Below are 21,944 nucleotides of genomic sequence, written 5' to 3'. Positions count from 1 at the left end.
TTTCAGGATTCCTGGGGCCTTGGGGGCGGGGCAAAAACTGCCCCAAAATGACAAATTTTCAAAAATCTTCTTCTCTATAACCACACACATATAAGAAAAACTAAATGCATAGTGATGTAGAGCAGGAAGGCCTCTACCAAAATTGTAAATTTCATGATCCCCGGGGTAGGGGTTCTGACCCCAGGGCGGGGCCAACCTTCTTAAATAGTGTTTATGTGTAAAACACTTAAATAACATCTTCTTTAGTGCTATTGACACTAAATTGAAAGTAAATAGATATTTAGAAAGAACAGGTAGTCCTTTACCAAAATTGTAATTTTGATGATCCCAGGGGTAGGGGTTTTGGTATCAGGGTGGGGCCAAAATGGTCAGTTATTAAATGTGTGAACAATAAACATTTTTAACTTCTTGATAACTATCATTCCAATTCTTTTCAAATTTGGTATGAAACATATTTGGAACAAAGAGAACATAAATTGTAAATTTCAGGATTCCTGCACCCCGGGGGGGGGGGGGGGGGGGGGCTATGGAGCAGGGGAAAAATCTTCTTCTCAATGACCACACACATGTAAGAAAAACTAAATGCATAGTGATGTAGAGCAGGAAGGCCTCTACCAAAATTGTAAATTTCATGATCCCCGGGGTAGGGGTTCTGACCCCAAGGCGGGACCATACTTGTTATATAGTGTTTATGTGTAAAACACTTAAATAACATTTTCTTTAGTGCTTTTGATACTAAATGGATAGAGTAGGTAGTCTTTTACCAAAATTGTAAATTTGATTTTCCCCAGAGTAAGGGTTTTGACTCCAGGGTGGGGGCAAACTTAGTATATATAGTATTTATGTGCAAGTTTGCTGATACTGTATACAATCTAAATGCATACTTAGAAATATCAGAAAGGATGTACAAAAAATGGTGAATTTCACAACCCAGGGTTATGACTTTAGGATCAGTCCAAATTAGTCATATATTTTAATGTTTTGACACCTATTATTTAAAGGGACTGGTTCACGATTTTTGATAAAACTATATTTTATTTTCGATGGTAAACATTAAAAATATAACTCATTCAATATTGACATCCAAACTTTTGACCTTCTGAATGCAAGAATTAAAGCAATATTTTAGCCTTAAATCTGTGTTATGTAAACAAAGACTCGAGTCTTTTTATGTATACAAACAAACAAGTGAAATATTGATTTTGTAATATAAAGCATCTTTATTTTGCATAGTCACAAATTTTAACTTTTAGATGACACATTTACCCCAAAACTGCTACGAAATGTGAAAGATATAATAAACTTAGATCGATATCCATTTCTTTTGACTATTTCATAAACAACTAGTACTTATTGTAACGGGGACCGTTACAGATGTTCCCCAAACATTCCCCCATTTAGCAAGTGGTGTCATTTATTTCAGTACAAGTGGTTTTGACCATTGCAAACTGTGAAACATGTGAATATATAACTATTTTATAACGTTCAGTCCATTTCATGCTAATACAAATCAGTTATAAAGATCTGAGAGTTTTGTGCACGTGCACGTACGTGCATGCACGTGCATATAAATAATTCGACCATCTCGATACATTAGAAGTCTTACCATATGAGTACAAGAGAAGTTTCACAACAGTTCAATGAATAACGAGAAATTAACGGCAACTCAAAACTACAAAGACCGAAATCAATGCACGTGCATACACGTGCGCGTGAGTACGACACAGCAATTTTGTTGATGCTAATCAATAGACATTTGAACAATATACTTACTATATAAATTTGGTATTGATTGCTTCACTCATAAGAAAGTTATTGAGATTTCAAAATCGTCCAATCAGAATTAAGCGCACGTGCATGCGCGTGCAGGAAAGTGATTTTGACACTATTAATAAATTCAGAGGCCCAAAACATACCTGCAATCTAAATTTCAATCCTATTCATTGCAATTTAAAAATGTTATAGACCAATACTTGAATTTAGACGTCAAAAATTACAATGCACGCGCATTCACGCGCACGCAATTTTGATAATGGAAAATTTGTTGACACCATTTCATAGACATTCATATCATAGATCCTCAGGGTAAATTTGAATTCATTTGAGTTTTTAATTCAATAGTTATAACCATTTAAGTACCCGAAAAATGAAAGAAAAGCTATGCACGTGCATACACGGGCACGTGAGCATGACTCAGCATCAATGTTGATGTCATTCAATAGACATTTGATAGATATACTTACAGTATAAATTTCATTTTGTTTCCATCATTTATAAGAAAGTTATGGCGATTTGAAAATCGTCCAATCAGAATTTAGCACACGTGCATGCACGTGCCTGATGGTAATTATGACAGTACACTTTTGTTAAGAATATCAAGATACATATACAATACAAGTTTGAAAAGATTTTGACAAAAAACAAAAAAGTTATGGTCATTGCAAGAATTGAATCTTCAAAAGAGAATACACGTGAGTGCGCATGCGCGTTTGCAATTTTTATTACATTGATCTGTAGATATTTGACATGTCTACCTATCCTGTAAATATCATTAAATTTCCTTAATTGGCATGAATGTTATAAACGGTTTTGTATTATCCAATCAAATTGAAGCACACGTGCATGCGCGTGCAGAATTGAAATTTTGACGATGCCAAACAGTTAAGGGTCCCACGTTATACCTACAATATCAATAGAAAACGATTTCATTGAAAAATAAAAAAGTTAGACTCATTCCAAAGTTTGTAAACAAAAAATCCAATGCACGTGCATGCACATGCATGCATTTTCAGACAAAATGACATTCGTTCCGCACATCTACATATGCTATACTATCATCGTAAAAAGGTTTCATATTGATCCCTTCAGTAGTTTCTGAGAACACTCGTGGACAAAAAAGTCCCAAGAAGAAAGAAAGAAAAATAATAATAACTAGTACTTATTGTAACGGGGACCGTTACACATGTTCCCCAAACAATCCCCCATTTAGCAAGTGGTGTCATTTATTTCAGTACAAGTGGTTTTGACCATTGCAAACTGTGAAACATGTGATTATATAACTATCTTATAACGTTCAGTCCATTTCATACTAGTTCAAATCAGTTATAAAGATCTGAGAGTTTTGTGCACATGCACGTACGTGCATATGAATAATTCAACCATCTCAATACATTAGAAGTCTTACTATTTGAGTACAAGAGAAGTTTTCCAACTGTTCAATGAAAAACGACAAAAATAACGGCAACTCGAAACTACAAAGACCGAGATCAATGCACGTGCATACACGTGCGTGTGAGTACCACACAACAATTTTGTTGATACTATTCAATAGACATTTGAATAATATACTTACTATATGAATTTGGTATCGATTGCTTCACTCATAAGAGAGTTATTGGGATTTCAAAATCGTCCAATCAGAATTAAGCGCACGTGCATGCGCGTGCAGGGAAATGATTTTGAGACTATTAGTAAATTGACAGGCCCAAAACATACCTGCAACCTAATTTTCAAACCTATTCATTGCAATCTCAAAATGTTATAGACCAATACTCAAATTTAGCCGTCAAAAATTACAATGCACGCGCATTCACGCGCACGCGATTTTGATAATGGAAAATTTGTTGACACCATTTCACAGACATTCATATCATAGATCCTCAGGGTAAATTTGAATTCATTTGAGTTTTTAATTCAATAGTTATGACCATTTTAGTACCCAAAAAATGAAAGAAAAGCTATGCACGTGCATACACGCGCACGTGAGTATGACTCAGCATCAATGTTGATGTCATTCAATAGACATTTGATAGATATACTTACAATATAAATTTCATATTGTTTCCATCATTTATAAGAAAGTTATGGCCATTTGAAAATCGTCCAATCAGAAGTTAGCACACGTGCATGCACGTGCCGGATGGTAATTATGACTATACACTTTTGTTAAGAATATCAAGATACATATACAATACATGTTTGAAAAGATTTTGACAAAAAACAAAAAAGTTATGGTCATTGAAAGAATTGAACCTTCAAAAGACAATGCACGTGCGTGCGCATGCGTGTTTGCAAATTTTATCACATCGATCTGTAGGTAGTTGTCATGTCTACCTATGCTGTAAATATCATTAGATATTCTTTATTAACATGAAAGTTATAGACGGTTTTGTATTATCCAATCAAATTGAAGCACACGTGCATGCACGTGCAAAATTGAAATTTTGACAATGCCAAACAGTTAAGAGTGTCAAGATATACCTACGATAAAAATATCAATCGATTTCATTCAAAAATAAAAAAGTTAGACTCATTCCAAAGTTTGTCAACAAAAAATTCAATGCACGTGCATGCACATGCATGCGTTTTCAGACAAAATGACATTCGTTCCGCACATCTACATATACTATACTATCATCCTAAAAAGGTTTCATCTTGATTCCTTTAGTAGTTTCTGAGAACACTCGTGGACAAAAAAGTCCCAAGAAGAAAGAAAGAAAAATAATAATAATAATAAGAAACAGAGTAAAACCAATATGTTCCCAAACTTCGTTTGGGGAACATAATAACTAGTACTGATTGCAACGGGGACCGTTACAGATGTTCCCCAAACATTCCCCCATTTACCAAGTGGTGTCATTTATTTCAGTACAAGTGGTTTTGACCATTGCAAATTGTGAAACATGTGAATATATAACTATTTTATAACGTTCAGTCCATTTCATGCTAATACAAATCAGTTATAAAGATCTGAGAGTTTTGTGCACGTGCACGTACGTGCATGCACGTGCAGATACATAATTCGACCATCTCGATACATTAGAAGTCTTACTATATGAGTACAAGAGAAGTTTCACAACTGTTCAATGAAAAACGAGAAATTAACGGCAACTCAAAACTACAAAGACCGAAATCAATGCACGTGCATACACGTGCGCGTGAGTACCACACAACAATTTTGTTGATGCTATTCAATAGACATTTGAACAATATACTTACTATATGAATTTGGTATCGATCGCTTCACTCTTAAGAAAGTTATTGGGATTTCAAAATCGTCCAATCAGAATTAAGCGCACGTGCATTCGCGTGCAGGGAAGTGATTTTGAGACTATTAATAAATTGACAGGCCTAAAACATACCTGCAACCTAATTTTCAAACCTATTCATTGCAATCTCAAAATGTTATAGACCAATACTCAAATTTAGATGTCAAAAATTACAATGCACGCGCATTCACGCGCACGCGATTTTGATAATGGAAAATTTGTTGACACCAATTCATAGACATTCATATCATAGATCCTCAGGGTAAATTTGAATTCATTTCAGTTTTTAATTCAATAGTTATGACTATTTTAGTACCCGAAAAATGAAAGAAAAGCTATGCACGTGCATACACGGGCACGTGAGTATAACTCAGCATCAATGTTGATGTCATTCAATAGACATTTGATAGATATACTTACAGTATAAATTTCATATTGTTTCCATCATTTATAAGAAAGTTATGGCCATTTGAAAATTGTCCAATCAGAATTTAGCACACGTGCATGCACGTGCCGGATGGTAATTATGACTATACACTTTTGTTAAGAACATCAAGATACATATACAATACAAGTTTGAAAAGATTTTGACAAAAAACAAAAAAGTTATGGTCATTGAAAGAATTGAACCTTCAAAAGACAATGCACGTGCGTGCGCATGCGCGTTTGCAATTTTTATTACATCGATCTGTAGATAATTGACATGTCTACCTATTCTGTAAATATCATTAAATTTCCGTGATTGTCATGAATGTTATAAACGGTTTTGTATTATCCAATGAAATTGAAGCACACGTGCATGCGCGTGCAGAATTGAAATTTTGACGATGCCAAACAGTTAAGGGTCCCAAGTTATACCTACGATATAAATAGCAAACGATTTCATTGAAAAATAAAAAAGTTAGACTCATTCCAAAGTTTGTAAACAAAAAATCCAATGCACGTGCATGCACATGCATGCATTTTCAGACAAAATGACATTCGTTCCGCACATCTACATATGTTATACTATCATCCTAAAAAGGTTTCATATTGATCCCTTGAGTAGTTTCTGAGAACACTCGTGGACAAAAAAGTCCCAAGAAGAAAGAAAGAAAAATAATAATAATAATAAGAAACAGAGTAAAACCAATATGTTCCCAAACTTTGTTTGGGGAACATAATAAGAAACAGAGTAAAACCAATATGTTCCCAAACTTTGTTTGGGGAACATAATAACATACCGCAATCTTTGTTTACAAAACAAATAATAAACTCTCTAAAATGAGCTTCTTTGATAATGTATAACCTTGATTTTTATGTGAACTCTTTTAAACACATTAGACAGTAGATTTTGATCATTAAAAGTGAAAAAGAAAATTTTGGGGGAAATCGTGAATCAGTCCCTTTAAAGCCTTTCATCAGTGTATGCACTTTTAAGGGCAGTGAAGTGTTAAGAACACATCTTGTTTTACACTGTTGCTGAACATTAGAATTCAGCTTAGATATTCAGAACAGGAAATTTTTTTTTCTAGATTTCATAGCCCATGGAAGTAGTGATACTTTTTCACTAGTATTCAGGTGACCGATAAGGCCTGTGGGCCTCTTGTTTAAAGATGTTAAGAAATTCATCACACTATAAACTTTGCTCCCAACCAAGTTACACATGTGCATTGTACACGTTTGTTGAACAAACTGACACTAAAATGCTAGGCTTGCCAAGTATCAAAGATCGTCACAGTATTAGTGGTATTACGATTGATTCGAACCACGATGTTCATTTCATCATCCCACCTTGATCCATGTAATATTCTCTCGTGTTAATCATCCTATTGCTGATTTTGATTCAAAGCACACTGGGGCGCTCTTCTGTCGTTTACCATTTCCTAATACGTATAGCCAGTAGATGAACAGTGGTGTAGAACTTATTACTTTTTAATTAAAGAAGTATTTAAAAATATGTAATAAAATATTTAAAGAATTGGATGTAAAAACTTTTCAACCCAAGTAAGGACTAGTCACTATTAGATCATGTCTTAAAACATTTGCATATGACATACCGATTGTTAAGCCGTTCTTGGCACACTGATTTTGACTGCGGATAACTCCGTTTACCTGATCAGGATATAGGGCTCACGGCGGGTGTGTCCGGTCAACAGGGGATGCTTACTCCTCCTAGGCACCTGATCCCACCTCTGGTGTGTCCAGGGGTCCGTGTTTGCCCAACTATCTATTTTGTATTGCTTGTAGGAGTTATGAGATTGATCACTGTTCGTTATCTTCACCTTGCATGTAGATGGAACATGATTATGCCCCTTTTCCCTTGGGGATCTGGGTTAGAATAGGTCCTTGGTGCCCCTTGCTTGTCGTAAGAGGGGACTAAATGGGACGGTCCTTCGGATGAGACCGCAAAAACCGAGGCCCTGTGTCACAGCAGGTGTGGCATGATAAAGATCCCTCCCTGTTCAATGGCCCTAGGCACCGAGCATAGGCCTAAATTTTGCAGCCCTTCACCGGTCTTGGTGACGTCTCCATATGAGTGAAATATTCTCGAGGGACGTTAAACAATATACAATCAATCAATCTTCTTTTTTTTTTAAGGTTTATGGTGAAAATATTTTTCTAACATGTAGTAAAACTCGTTTGAGTGAAAATAGGTATTGTGCTGAACTTCTAAAATATTTTGCCTCACCATATAATATTTGTTGTCGATGACCCTCGAAACGGTAGCTCAGTGGTAGAGCGTAACCGGAAGGTCGTAAGTTCGAGCCCTGCTTGTACCATGGCCGCGCCAAACCCATGACGTTAATTGGGTAGTGATTGCTCCTTCGCCAAACGCTCGGCTTTTAGAAGTGAGAAACACGGTTCTTTCGGATATGACCTTTAAAACGGAGATCCCTTGTGGCGACAGGCGTTGGCACGATAAAGAACCCTCACTGCTACGGCCCTGATCGCAAAGCATAGGTCTAAATTTGTGGTAGTTCACCTATAGCTGGTGATATTTCAATATGAGTGAAAAAATCTCGACGCGACGTATATATGTCAAAACAAACAATTAATCAATCGGAACGATGCAATTATAGCCTCTCAAAGCTGGAACTTGATTAATTAGTGTATCAAATAGTTAGAAAAAGTTTTACACTGTTTTTTAGATGAAAGAGGTTGACCGATTGAATACCTTCATGTTTTGGGGGATAAGAAAAATAGAAAAACAACATGAATTGCTTGTTAATTACTACATATTACGTGATTAAGTTTTTCTTCTGACATGATAACAATAACTATTAGTTTTAATATATGACGTACTAGTATTCAAAGTTCATAGCAGGGTCTTAATAGTAATGAAATTCCGAGTTCCCTCCGTTTTTGCCCAACAAAGAACAAAAGTGAAGCATATTTTGCTACAGGAAATATAGAACGCATATTTGCCGACCTCAGATATTTGGTACACCTGTATTAATTAGCTGCAACTTTGGTGTGAAAATTGCCACAAGCAAACGTGTGCTTCATGTTTTCCGTAACATAATGTACGTGTATGTAATAAATAAATAGATAAGCCGTTTTTATCAGAAATCCTACATTTGCTCAAAACTGAAACGATCTGTGTCTGTAGACGCTTGTATACGTAATCCTGATTACATGGGGTTTTTTTTCTAAGACATCGTACGCGTCTTGACGTACTTTATACATGTTCTTATTTGTAACTAGTAGCTTTCAAGGTTTTTTTTAAAAGTCTGTTTTTGAAATTCAAGTGAATATTGGCGCCACATATGACCCTAATCCTACCTTCTCCTGTAATCAATGTTAAAGAAACGATTTGTTGAAATTCAGCAACGCAACACGTGTACATATCTTAATTTATAAAGGAATTAGAAAGCATATGATATATTTTCTGTATATCAATAAAAACTATTACCAGGTTAGACCTCCATTTTCAGAGACTTCTCTGCAGTCATTTCTTTCTTTACATTCAGGTTGCCATTAAGGTAATCAATAAAAAAAAGGTATCCCAAGATTTCCTCGACAAGTGCCTTCCAAGAGAATTGGAAAACCACTCCAAACTTCACTCCCATAAACACGTGGTAAGATATTTGTTTTCAAGTATTTTTTCTCATTTATACGGAAAGGTTTAAGATCCACAAATACCAGATAATATATTATAGATACGCTTGACGTTAAAGTGAAGATGTAACTAGAATTTTAATGAGATATTTTTACAAATCGTCTTGTAGGTACGCATATACGAAACCATGCAGACACGCGAAAATGCGTACATAGTGATGGATTATTGTCCGAATGGCGATTTGGTGGACTTGATCAATCGACACGTGAGAGGAGATGAAAGAGGAATTGGCGAGCCTAAATCTAAAAAACTTTTCAAACAGCTCTGCGAGGCCGTACATCACATGCACAGTGCTGGTATTGTACACAGGTAACTCTCTCTCTCTCTCTCTCTCTCTCCAGGTAACTCTCTCTCTCTCTCTCTCTCTCTCTCTCTCTCTCTCTCTCTCTCTCTCTCTCTCTCTCTCTTCACGCACATGCATGTATTATAACAATTTTTCAATTTTAGGGATTTGAAATGTGAAAACATTTTGCTTGACAAAGACTATAATATACAGCTAACCGGTGAGTAATATTTTATGGTTAATATTCGAGATTTGATCCGCGGTACATACATGTATACTAGGTATAAAGGTGTTAACATTCAATTTGATTATTTCATTGAATCTAGATTTTGGGTTTTCTCAACGTTGCAACGAAAGTAACCAGATGCTGAAAATCCGTTGTGGAACATTTTCATATACTGCTCCGGAAGTGATGACTGCCAAATCTTACAACGGTTTCCAATCTGATATTTGGAGTCTGTATGTTATTAATCTTTAAATATATTTATTTTCATTGTAAATACAAGTAAAGCTTTAGACATGTTTTTATTGCAATTGGTTGTCGTCCGTCGTTGTGCGTTAACAATGGAGTATGAATATTTTCAACTTCTTGATAACTACTATTTCAATTATTTTCAAATTTGGTATGGAGCATGTTTGGGACAAGGGGGACATAAATCGTAAATTTTAGGACTCCAGCACCCCAGTGGCCAAAGGTGCGGGGCAAAAACTGCCCCAAATTTACCAATTTTCAAAAATCTTCTTGTCTAGAACCGCACACGTGTAAAATAAATAAATGCACAGTGATGTAGAGCAGGGAGGCCTCTATCAGTATTGTAAATTTCGTGATCCCTGGGATAGGGGTTCTGACTTGAGGGCGGGGCCAAACCTACCATACAGTAAACACGCAATAAATAACATCTTTAGTGCTATTGATACTAATTTGAAACTACATGGATATTTAGAAAGAGGATGTATTTGATGATCCCAGGGGTATGGGTTTCGGTATTGGGGTGGGGCCAAAATGGTCAGTTATTAAATGTGTGAACAATAGACATTTTTAACTTCTTGATAACTACCATCCCAATTTTTTTCAAATTTGGTATGAAGCATCTTTGGAACAAGGGGACATAAATTGGAAATTTCAGGATTCCTACACCTTTAAGGGCGGGGCAAAAACTGTCTAAAATTGACAAATGTTCAAAAATCTTCTCTAGAACCTCATATGTGTAAGAAAAACTATATGCATAGTGATGTAGAGCACGAAGGCCTCTACCAAAATTGTAAATTTCATGATCCCCGGGTTAGGTGTTCTGACCCCAGGGTGCAATCGGATCACGCGCTCGTCTTTTTCCGTAACCGGTAAGAAGACTCGGACGTGGATCGGCGCAAGAATTGCATGAAATTGATGCATTTCTTCGCCGTAAGCGCGCCTGTGGATGAGGTTAAAAGGCCAGAACCGAATCCCTGAATAATGTGTTATTTATATTTTCACCACAGGTTCGTTTTTGGTATCATTAACATCTTTTTCACTTTAATACATAAACATGCAAGTGGAAATTGAACTTTCAAATGCATTTAAGATATTATACACATCTAAGATATTGTACCACTATCACGTTTCAAAGTGTAACTTACGACTGTGACATCATAGTTACGTTTATGTATACGTAGCAACCAACTCTGATGGCGTCGATCCACATGCGAGGTTCATTTGCGGTTACGGAAATAGCCGAGTAGTTACGATTGCCCAGGGTGAGGCCAAACTTACTATGTAGTGTTTATGTGTAAAACACTTAAATAACATATTCTTTAGTTTTATTGAAACTAAATGGATATTTAGAAAGAGCAGGTAGTCCTTTACCAAATTGTAAATTTGATGATCCCAGAAGTAGAAGTACTGACCCCAGGGTGGGCCAAATTTAGTGTATAGTATTTATGTGTAAATTGCTGATACTGTATAAAATCTAAATCAGTAAATGTATGCTTAGGAATAGTACAAAAGGATGTAAAAACAAGATGTGTTTGTGAAACACAAATGCATCCGACAATGGCCAATATCCGAAGATGGCCAATATCACAAGGACAAATATCTTGGTACCAGTAGAAAAATCTTGTCACAAGAAATGCTCATATACAATATGGAAGCTCTAATATTTACCATTTAGAAGTTATGACCAATGTCAATTTTTTTAATAAAGTAGGCCAAACGTCAAGGTCAAAAGGTTAAGTACCAACGGAAAGGTCTTATCCCAAGGAATGCTCATGTGAAATATCAAAGCTCTATAGCACTTGCTGTTCAAAAGTTATTAGCAAGGTTAAATTTTTCTAAAACTAGGTCAAACTCCAAGGTCAAGGTCACAGGGTCAAAAACGTTGGTACCCACGGAAAAGTCTTGTCACAAGAAATACTCATGTGAAATATCAAAGCTCTAGCACATACTGTTCAAAAGTTATTAGCAAGGCTAAAGTTTCAGACTGAATGACAGGGTTACAGAATGATAGACAGGACAAAAAGAATATGTCCCCCGATCTTCAGTCTCGGGGGCATACAAATGGTGAATTACACAACCCAGGGTTTTGACTCTAGGATGGGTCCAAATTACAATATAGGTATATCTTTTAATGTCAATAACCTATTATATTATGTAAAGCCTTTCATCAGTGTGTGTACTTTTGAAAGCATTGAAGTTTTAAGAACATGTCTTGTTTTATACTGTTACTGAACATTAGAATTTAGCTTAAATATTAAGAACAGTTTTTTAAAATATAGATTCCATAGCCCTTGGGAGTAGTGGTACTTTTTCACTAGTTCTAAGGTGATCGACAAGACCGGTGGGCCCCATGTTTACATTATTATGGACATTTTATACTCTTAATTATATACTCTAGAATGGATTCTGTTTTGAAAAGGGATTAATCTCCCCGAATTAAACCTGAAAAAAAATTGTTTGCTGTCTTCCTCGGTAAAACACGGTATTAAAAATAGTAGGGGGCTTAACAGATTCTCATAGCTTGATAGAGAATGAGTTAGCTAAAGTAAGTCTCTAAAGTTGTTTGAAATATTGATTCCGACTAAAACTAATGCAAATTTTCCGTGCTGCATGTATTGATATAAATATTAGAATTGTTGCTTCTGACATGTAAAACTACAAATGTATAATGATCATAAATGGATATTGTGATTTTCGTAATCAGGGTATTATTTTGAAGGGTTAATCAAATAAAAGCCTGTGGTGGTAGTTAAGTGGTAGAGCGTTCGCATCGTATTAAGGAGCCATGGCTGCGTCAAATATTCGCCAAACGCTCGACATTTAGAAGGAAAGTTGAAGATAACGAACAGTGATTAATCTCATAACTACTATAAGCAATACAAAATAGAGTTGGGCAAACAAGGACCCCTCGACACATCAGAGGTGGGATCAGGTGTCTAGGAGGAGTAAGCATCCCCTGTCGACCGGTCACACCCGCCGTGAGCCCTATATCTTCATCAAGTAAAGCGAGTTATCCGTAGTCAAAATCAATGTGCCAAGAACGGCCTAACAATCGGCATGAAACACGTCAGACAGCATTGGACCCAATGAAAGGTTGTATTGGCAAACTAGATCGTTATAAGGACCATAGAATTTGTGAAGTGCTGACTCTAAACAAGACTGTTGAAACCCCTGCACTATCAACTTGTTTGTCAGTAGCTTGCCTCGATTTAAAAACTGACCTACACCGAACAAGCTCTTGCGTATCGAATCAGTTGAGAGATATACACACCATATGCAGGTGACAATGGAATATTGGTACATAAATATTGAAAGTTGACGATGGAAAAGCTGAAATCATCCCGTTTGTCAAAGTTTTGTTTTTTTCATTTACAATTTAAAAAAAAAAAAATTCTGATTACATATTACAAGAATGATTTTTATTATTGCATATTACTATAACAGGCATACTAGAATGCATAATTCATAATGGCTGAAATAGGGAGTCCAGCATTTCGAAGTTCAATGTAAAATGTGACCCATTGGCCTGCTAACCTTTTATACATGATCTATCTTTCTTTCTTCTTTTTAGGTCACCTGAATTCATTCAGGTGACCTATTGCTATCTGTTTTTGTCCGTCGTCGTTCGTCGTGCGTTAACATTTGAACTTTTTCAGCTTCTTCTCTGAAACCCCTCAACCAATTTCAACCAATTTTGGCATATAGCATCTGTGGGTGGAGGGGAACAAAAATTGTGAAATTCGTGGTCCCTGCCCCCCTGGGGCCTGAGGGGTGGGGCAAAAACAATCAAAATGAGTGTAATTTTAAAAAATCTTCTTCTTTACTCCTGGACATCAAGAAGCCAAACTGTGGGCATAATTATAATGAGCGTTGAGCCCTCTACCAAAATTGTGAAATTCATGGCCCCTGGGGCAGGGGTTCTTGTGTTAGGGTGGGGCTCTATTGGTCATATAGTGAAAGTGTAGAAATTCTTTGAAAATCTTCTTCTCTGTCTCTGGGTATTAAGTAGACAAACTAATAGCATGGTAATGATGAGCAAGGATGCCTCTTTATACCCCCCTCAACAAGTTGGGGGGGGGGGGGGTATACTGGAATCGGGCTGTCCGTCCGTCCGTCTGTAGAGGCAATGGTTTCCAGGCTCTAAAGCATTATCCTTTCCACCTGCAGTCACCATATCATACATATGGACTACCCATAGGATGAAAATGTTCCCTATCGATTTTGGGGTCAAAAGGTCAAAGGTCAAGCGCACTGGACATTGAAGTAGTAATATGGTTTCCGGGCTCTAAAGCGTTATCCTTTCCACCTACAGTCACCATATCATACATATGGACTACCCATGGGATGAAGATGTTCCCTATCGATTTTGGGGTCAAAAGGTCAAAGGTCATGCGCACTGGACATCGAAGTAGCAACACTCAGAAAAGTGGTAGTTTATACCTATTACCAACACCCTTTGGGAGATTGGGGTAAGCGGGGGGTATTCTTAGTGAGCATTGCTCACAGTACCTCTTGTTAAAAATTGTGAAATTCATGGCCCCTGGATCAGGGGTTCTGGTGCTAGGGTGGGGCTCTATAAGTCATATAGTGAAAATGCATTATTTCTTTGAAAATCTTCTTCTCTGTCCTTGGGTATTAAGTAGACAAACCAATAGCATGGTTATGATGAGCAAGGATGCCTCTTTCAAAATTGTGAAATTCATGGCCCCTGGGTCAGGGGTTCTGGTATTAGGGTGGGGCCCTATTGATCATATAGTGAAAATGCATTTTATTTCTTTGAAAATCTTCTCCTCTGCTGCTGGGTATTAAGTAGACAAACTAATAGTATGATAATGATGATGAAGGATGCTTCTTTCAAAACTGAAATTTATGGCCCCTGGGTCAGGGGTTCTGGTGGAAAGGCGGGGCTGACCACATAGCTATTCAATGTTTCTTCCATCCAAAAGTAAAATTCTTATATTTAAACACAAACCTAATTCAAACATTGGAAGGTTGTTACATGATACTCAGGTGACCTATAAGGCCCCTGGGCCTCTTGTTTTTTTGAGTTTTCATAGTTTATTGTTTATATCAATACAAATAGTACCATCAGTAGTACAATGACACATATACCATGCATTACAGTGTAGGAAAGACATCAATACACATTACAATAGTTTTATGAAATTTTTAATAGGATTTGTTTTCAATGCATAATTACTAAACTTTATAACTTTACACCACAAAACTGTGCACTTTTTGAAATGATTTGATATGCAATATTCAGTTTCTTCAAGAATGCTTAGTCTACAAAACATTTTATATTTGTATATCTTCAAAGCAATGAAGGAAATAAAGTTATTAAGCAGGCGTATGTTTTGATTACATTCAAAATAAAAATCAATAACAATACTTTTCCATTGAATATTGACTTTGCACGCCAAAGATACCATATTCCAAACCAATGAAACATTTTTACACTCGTATATAAGCTGTTTCTAGACACAGCGAACATTTGTCAGAAGATTTATTTTTTTCCTTTTAAATATTTATTCGGTTTATACATACATACAAACATCCATACATAAATACCGAGGATAACTCGTGAAAGTCCGAAAGCTTATTTCAAATGGGGTCCTTTGATCCACGGATGTTTGTGCTAGGGGATCATTTATGTGGGAGGAAACCCACGTGTTCGAGCGGGCGACCGCCATACCCTCTCACATACAACCACTGCCGATCACGGGGATCGAACCGGGTCGCAACGGTGAGTAGCGAGAGCGCTGCCCGGACACCCATTTAAACATGTACTTTTTACAGGAAAGTATATTATGCATCAGTTTATAATTAAATTCATCAATATTTCTATCTAAATCCAACTTGATTTTCTGTTGATAAATGTGTTTCCACATTTCTTTGCTGACAGTATATTCTATGCAATACAAATTATGGTGCTTAGGTAATTAAACAATTCTCTCAAAAACATTTCTTAGAAAAATTTATTTTTGCTTTTCAACCATAGAATATTTAGATTCAATTATCTTTTATCTTTATGTTTTTAGCTCACCTGAACCGAAGGTTCAAGTGAGCTTTTCTGATCGCTTTTTGTCCGTCGTCTGTCTGTCCGTCTGTCTGTTAAACTTTTCACATTTTCGACTTCTTCTCCAGAACCACTGGGCCAATTTCAACCAAACATGGCCAAAAGCATCCTTGGGTGAAGGGCTTTCAAGTTTGTTCAAATGAAGGGCCATGTCCCTTTCAAAGGGGAGATAATCACAAAAATGCAAAAATAGGGTGGGGTCATTTAAAAATCTTCTCAAGAACCACTGGGCCAGAAGAGCTGAAATTTACCTGAAAGCTTCCTGACATATTGCAGATTCAAGTTTGTTCAAATCATGGCCCCCGGTGGTAGGATGGGGCCACAAGGGGAGATCAAAGTTTTACATACAAATATAGGAAAAAAGCTTTAAAAATCTTCTTCTCAAGAACCATTGGGCCAAAGAAGTTGATATTTACATGAAAGCTTTCTGACATAGTGTAGATTCAAGTTTGCAAAGGGTAGTTTGGGCCATAATAGGGACTAAGGTTTTACATGCAAATATATATGGAAAGTCTTCAGATATGGGCCAAGGTGACTCAGGTGAGTGATGTAGCCCATGGGCCTCTTGTTTGATTTGTGTCCATGAATATTTTTCTCTAATGTATTTAAAAGCTGATTTGACTATTTTATATTCACAAAGTACATTAAATGTTGTTTAAGAATCAGAGAGGGAGAACTGTTTTGAAATTACAGCGCGTAAGTTATAACAATGCAGTTTTTGGAGGTAAATGATATTAATACCTGTATGCGATTAGGTGAATCGAAGAATTTGGAACCTTACGTCTATCAGAATTAATATCACACTGAAACAACCATAAGGTATTACTTTCATTTTAAATCACTGAGTAACAGTGAGGCGATACATCTCTATGATGAACTTGTTTTCAGAGGAGTCACTTTGTTTTCAATGGTGAACGGTCGTCTTCCATACAACCACTCACAACTCTCGGCAATGGACGAAGACATGAAGTTGCAGAGGTTGAAATTTCGGCCAAACGTTTCATCTGGTAATGTCGGTTAATGCTGTATTTATTAGTAAATGATAGTACAATAGATCTCATTGAAATATAGCTAACATATTCGCACAAGCCGTCCTTCTGAGTAAGTTAAATTAAAGGATACACAATATCGATGTAAAATTTCTCCTTTCTGATAGACTGCATAGAGTTAATAAAGAAGATGTTGCAATTTGCACCAAACCATCGTCCATCTATCCGAGAGGTACTGGAGGATCCTTGGTTAAATGGAAGTAAACCAATTCGAAGACAACTAAATCGTCCCAAATGGGAGGCGAGTGACCGAAATTTTTCATTCGATCAAATAAAAAGCGTTTTCCTTGCAACTTTAAATGTTGCATTCATATTTTTAGAGCAAAAATTTGTACCATAACATTTTTATTCTGAGTAAATTGGCATTTTGATGAATCGTAAATTATTCAAATTATTGCTAACAGACACAGTGTTCCCTCAAAGTTCCTGAAGTCTCGCTGAACGTTGCCGCAACTAGTAAAGTGGGGACAACTGCAGATCGCAAGGCGCATTCTATCAGCAAAAAATGTGCTGCATCAACCAAGCCAAGAACTGTGATTGGGACGGTTTTAATTAATCGCAATGCGGGAGAGACAGTTACTCTTAAAAGTCCGTTACGTGAGTCTTATTCATTTCTAAAATTATTAAATACCTGATTAATTACATAATTCTATCTATTTAAGTAAGTGAATTTTCAATTCAAATTTCAATGCTAGAATTAATGATTCAACTTTTCATTACATTTTTCTGATGGCAAAAATTCAAAATATCCAAATAATATGCCAGTGACACAAAAACCTACTACATCAGCTCGCCCTCAACAAACAGACAGGAGTGTACAAAGGGCAAAGGTCACAAAGACTCGCCAAAATGTAGATTCGAATAACGTGGTACAAGCTATGATGGAAAGGAAACTTCAGTTGGAAGATGTTCGTTTAGCGAATGGTGCACGCTTGACGCAGAAAGAACAAATACCATTCAGGATCATTAAGGAAGTAAGTCAACTTTCTGTAAAATATTTCAATATGATGAGTATGTAAATGCATTCTAGATCTGTCTTACGTAGATTTAACATAACGATTCTATAATGTTATACGTATAATTTTCCAGGTGTTGGAATCACACCAACCAAACAAACATGATGAGAATACAACGAAACCCGAAGAGAGTCGCGCTGTTCCTAAGCAGTCAATAACCAGCCGTATGGGTTTTACTTTACAACGTAAAAATCCACATCAAGTCTCTACAGTACCAAAATATGTTTGTACTGTTCCAAAACCATCAGAAGTATATCCATCATTTCAAGTCAAGCAACAGCAAAGAGTGCATCCCCCTTTACTAAAGCAAGGGGCACATCCTCTTTCAGCTAAATCTATAGTGCCACATCCACCACATAAAGATAGCGCACAACATCCACTAATGAAGACAAACGTGCCCTATCAAATATCTAAACTTGGTGTGCCGCATCCAATAGCGAAGTCTAATGTGCCTTATCAGCCACCCAAACCTTGTGTGCAGCAAACGTCATCTAAACCTTGTCCGCCAGCTACATCTAAGCCTGCAGTTCAACAACAGAGACGACGACTGGTTTTCCTCAAAGAAGCAGAAAAAAGAAACATAGTCAAAATTTAAGTCCTGGCATGTCTAAAGCTTATAGTATGGCTCCCAGTGTGGGGAAATCTACGAACTCATCAAAGGGGGCGATTGTTCAACCCTACCAGAAAATCGCCATGTAGTCACAAAGAAGGTGGTATATAGTATTAACCTTATTATGTATCAATTAAAATCACTAATTGAGAAGTCCTTTGTTTCCATGGGAACTTTCTCAGATTTTTATACACAAGTTTATACAATATTAGAATAACGAAATCAGTCTGTAGTTACATTATTGGATTGTATTCTTAGAGACCAGAATTCCAGCTTGAAAAAAACAAACAGAATTAACACAAAGTACTACCAAACAACACAGCATATACACTGTATCTAGCAGAATGTTCCAAATGCTGTAGAGACAGGGTAATAGGATGGTAAGAAAGTTCACCATGGGTGAGAAGTAAGTAGTTTTCTCTAAAACTCATCTTCTTGTCGGTAATTGGAAAAATGGCAATGTCCTTGATTCAAATAAGTGTTTTCCTTATCATGACAACCATGATAATCGGCTACATTGTGTGGCCTCTACTCCGGATTAAATGTGAAACTACCCAACTTCAAATCACGTAGATTAAGAAGGAAAACCAAACCTTTATTGATACGGTGATTCCACCCATACGGACAATAATTTCATAACTGTAACCTTCTTAAATTCTGCATTTTCGTGCATGAAGTGCAAGATTATTGAAGATGAAGGCAAAATATAACAAGGACCCTGCAACAAAAGATATTCTAAAAGTGATTATTAGTGATAGGGCGGAATGTATTCAAATACTGAATACCAATGGAAAACCCCAAAACTTGGCAAAATGTTGAGTACAGTTTTTAACTATTTGTAACTTATCGTATGGATCCTATATTCGTTGGAATGCCTTCCCATCGAAAAAAAAAATAAGTGAAAACTTGTTACATTTAGACATTCATATAGATACATGCAGTCGAAGAAAAATCTAAACAATTTGATAAAGCTAGGGTTGGGTGTCCCTATGACAGCAGATCTGAAAGGATGAATGTTTCTTTATTTTCAGATCAATATCGAAAATTGCCAAGAAGCAAGCGCTGTCAAAGTTACGTGAATATAAACAACCGTCTTTCTCAGCTAAAATAAAATAAGAAACACATTCCTAAAACTAATTCCTAAAACCATAGTTTTCGTTTATTTTAAAAGGGTAAATGATAAAATCAAACAGAATAAGCACTCTGAAATTGTTTAATTACGGTTTTATGTCGTATTAACAATAATTTAGCCATTTTACGGCGGTTAACTAACTGAAATATGTTTGGTTCTGAATGTTGGAGTTAACCTGAATTCAATGTCTGGTTACATATTTTTTTTCATTTTGACATTTGACATGTATATCGTCACCGTCTCCCAGCAATATTCCCGGAAGTGGAACGGAACTAAAAATCCAAAATGGAGGACTAGAAAAGTTCAGAGAATACGAATTTTGAATTTGAACCCATATTAAAGAATATAAAGGTAGTGTATGCCGTTTTTATAAATATCAATCATTACACATATCAGCTACATTTATTAACTTTATGCCTGAACAGTTCTAAATTTTCAATATTTATTGAATTATGTAGAGATTGTAATGGATGCAGATGGACGGCTGAGACAAAATTGTCATCACAGGAGAGGATAAGTAAGCACAGTTGTATGTAAATGTAGGAGTCAGCTTCTGTGGAAAAGAGAGCTCAGACATTCGTGTAGGTAAGTGAAGAAAATCTAAACAATTTGATAAAGCTAAGGTTGGGTGTCCCTATGACAGCAGATCTGAAAGGACGAATGTTTCTTTATTTTCAGATCAATATCGAAAATTGCCAAGAGGCAAGCGCTGTCAAAGGGACGTGAATACAAAGAACTGTCTTCCTCGGCTAAAATAAAATAAGAAACATATTCCTAAAACCATAGTTTCCGTTTCTTTTAAAAGGGTAAATGAGAAAATCATATAGAACAAGCATTCTGAGATTGATTAATTACGGCTTTACGTCGCTTTGGTAATATTTTAGCCATTTTAAGGCGGTTAACTAACTGAAATGTTTGGTTCTGAGTGATGGAGTTCACCTGAATTCAGTGTCTGATTACATTTTTTTTTTCATTTTTAAGTTTGACATGTATGTCGTCACCTTATCCTAGCAACATTCCCGGAAGTGGAACGGAACTGAAAATCCAAATGGAAAACTAGAAAAGTTCTGAGAATACGAATTTTGAAATTGAACCCATAATAAAGAATACAAAGGTATTGTATGCTATTTATTATAAATGTCAATCATTACAAATATCAGCTACATTTATTAACTTTATGCCTGAACAGTTCTGTATTTTCAATATTTATTGAATTATGTAGAGGTTGTAATGGATGTAGATGGACGGATGTGGCAGAATTGTCATCACAGGACAGGAATAAGTCGGCACAGTTGTATGTACATGTAGGAGTCAGCTTCTGTGGAGAAGAGAGCCCAGACATCTGCACTCTTTTTACGGAACATGATACGTCAAAATATATCCACGTGATTCACAATAGAAACTAGTACTTAACAAATTCAAATAACTTTTTAGAAGCAAACATGGTGATGTACTATAAAATGCAGCACAGCGCCTTCATCTTGGTATGTGTTGACAACATAACACCTTGATGATTGACAATTCTATCTTCATAACAATAGTAAATTCAAATGTACAATAAAATCAGTAGTGCTTTGTGAACTTTGGAAAGAAATCACTGAAAATTAACCATCTAAATGCAATTTCACTCGATTTTTACACGTGATTTCCAGTATATATGTGTTTGTAAACAATGAATGTAACATGTACAGTATATCAGTAAAGATCATATTCTCTTTTATTGTTTTTACATTTATAATAAGCTTCGGAAGTATTGAAGATGAAAGGTGAAGATAACGATCAGAGACCAATTTATTAACTTCGATAACGAATACGCAATAAAGAGTTGGGTAAACACGGGCCCCTGGACATACCATAATTGGGATCAGGTGCTTAGGAAGAGTAAGCATCGGCCGTTGACCGGTCACACCCGCCGTGATATTATTTTGATGGACTTTAGATGCAGTTTATGTAATGTTTCCGAGATAAATAGAGGATATCTATATTGAGTGTTTTGATATTGGTTTACGAGTTGATTTGGTGTGTTTATTTGCGAGGCTTGCTACACTTAGTACACTGGTACATCTTCTGGAGAAGTTGACCCTATTGATTTTTAGGTCACATTGTCAAGGGTCAAACTGGACATATACCCTGGTTTTTTCACGCGTTCTGGC

The 21,944-nt window shown here is 36.2% G+C and overlaps 1 protein-coding gene across 6 annotated transcripts in view; it reads left to right on the top strand.

The window, feature by feature from the left end:
• Window positions 1–21,509, top strand: part of LOC125654344 (testis-specific serine/threonine-protein kinase 1-like) — a 46,251-nt gene extending 24,742 nt beyond the window's left edge. For 2 of the 6 annotated variants that reach the window (XM_056148968.1, XM_056148839.1), the window contains exons 4-16: window positions 9,002–9,109; window positions 9,260–9,459; window positions 9,598–9,653; window positions 9,760–9,892; window positions 16,873–16,991; window positions 17,141–17,274; window positions 17,438–17,630; window positions 17,799–18,007; window positions 18,123–20,142; window positions 20,250–20,376; window positions 20,470–20,597; window positions 20,773–20,905; window positions 21,014–21,509. In XM_056148968.1, coding sequence (XP_056004943.1) covers window positions 9,278–9,459; window positions 9,598–9,653; window positions 9,760–9,892; window positions 16,873–16,991; window positions 17,141–17,274; window positions 17,438–17,630; window positions 17,799–18,007; window positions 18,123–18,644 — 1,548 coding nt within the window. In that variant the 5' untranslated portion in view covers window positions 9,002–9,109; window positions 9,260–9,277 and the 3' untranslated portion in view covers window positions 18,645–20,142; window positions 20,250–20,376; window positions 20,470–20,597; window positions 20,773–20,905; window positions 21,014–21,509. The remainder of the gene's footprint in view (window positions 1–9,001; window positions 9,110–9,259; window positions 9,460–9,597; window positions 9,654–9,759; window positions 9,893–16,872; window positions 16,992–17,140; window positions 17,275–17,437; window positions 17,631–17,798; window positions 18,008–18,122; window positions 20,143–20,249; window positions 20,377–20,469; window positions 20,598–20,772; window positions 20,906–21,013) is intronic. The other 4 variants (XM_056148926.1, XM_056148884.1, XM_056149030.1 and 1 more) reach the window with 4 other exon arrangements.
• Window positions 21,510–21,944: the final 435 nt, after the last annotated feature.

The sequence above is a fragment of the Ostrea edulis genome, chromosome 1 (assembly GCF_947568905.1).
Source record: "Ostrea edulis chromosome 1, xbOstEdul1.1, whole genome shotgun sequence".
Lineage (NCBI taxonomy): Eukaryota > Metazoa > Mollusca > Bivalvia > Ostreida > Ostreidae > Ostrea > Ostrea edulis.
The sequence above is the reverse complement of the archived record's forward strand: the minus strand, read 5'-3'. Positions and strand labels throughout refer to the sequence as shown.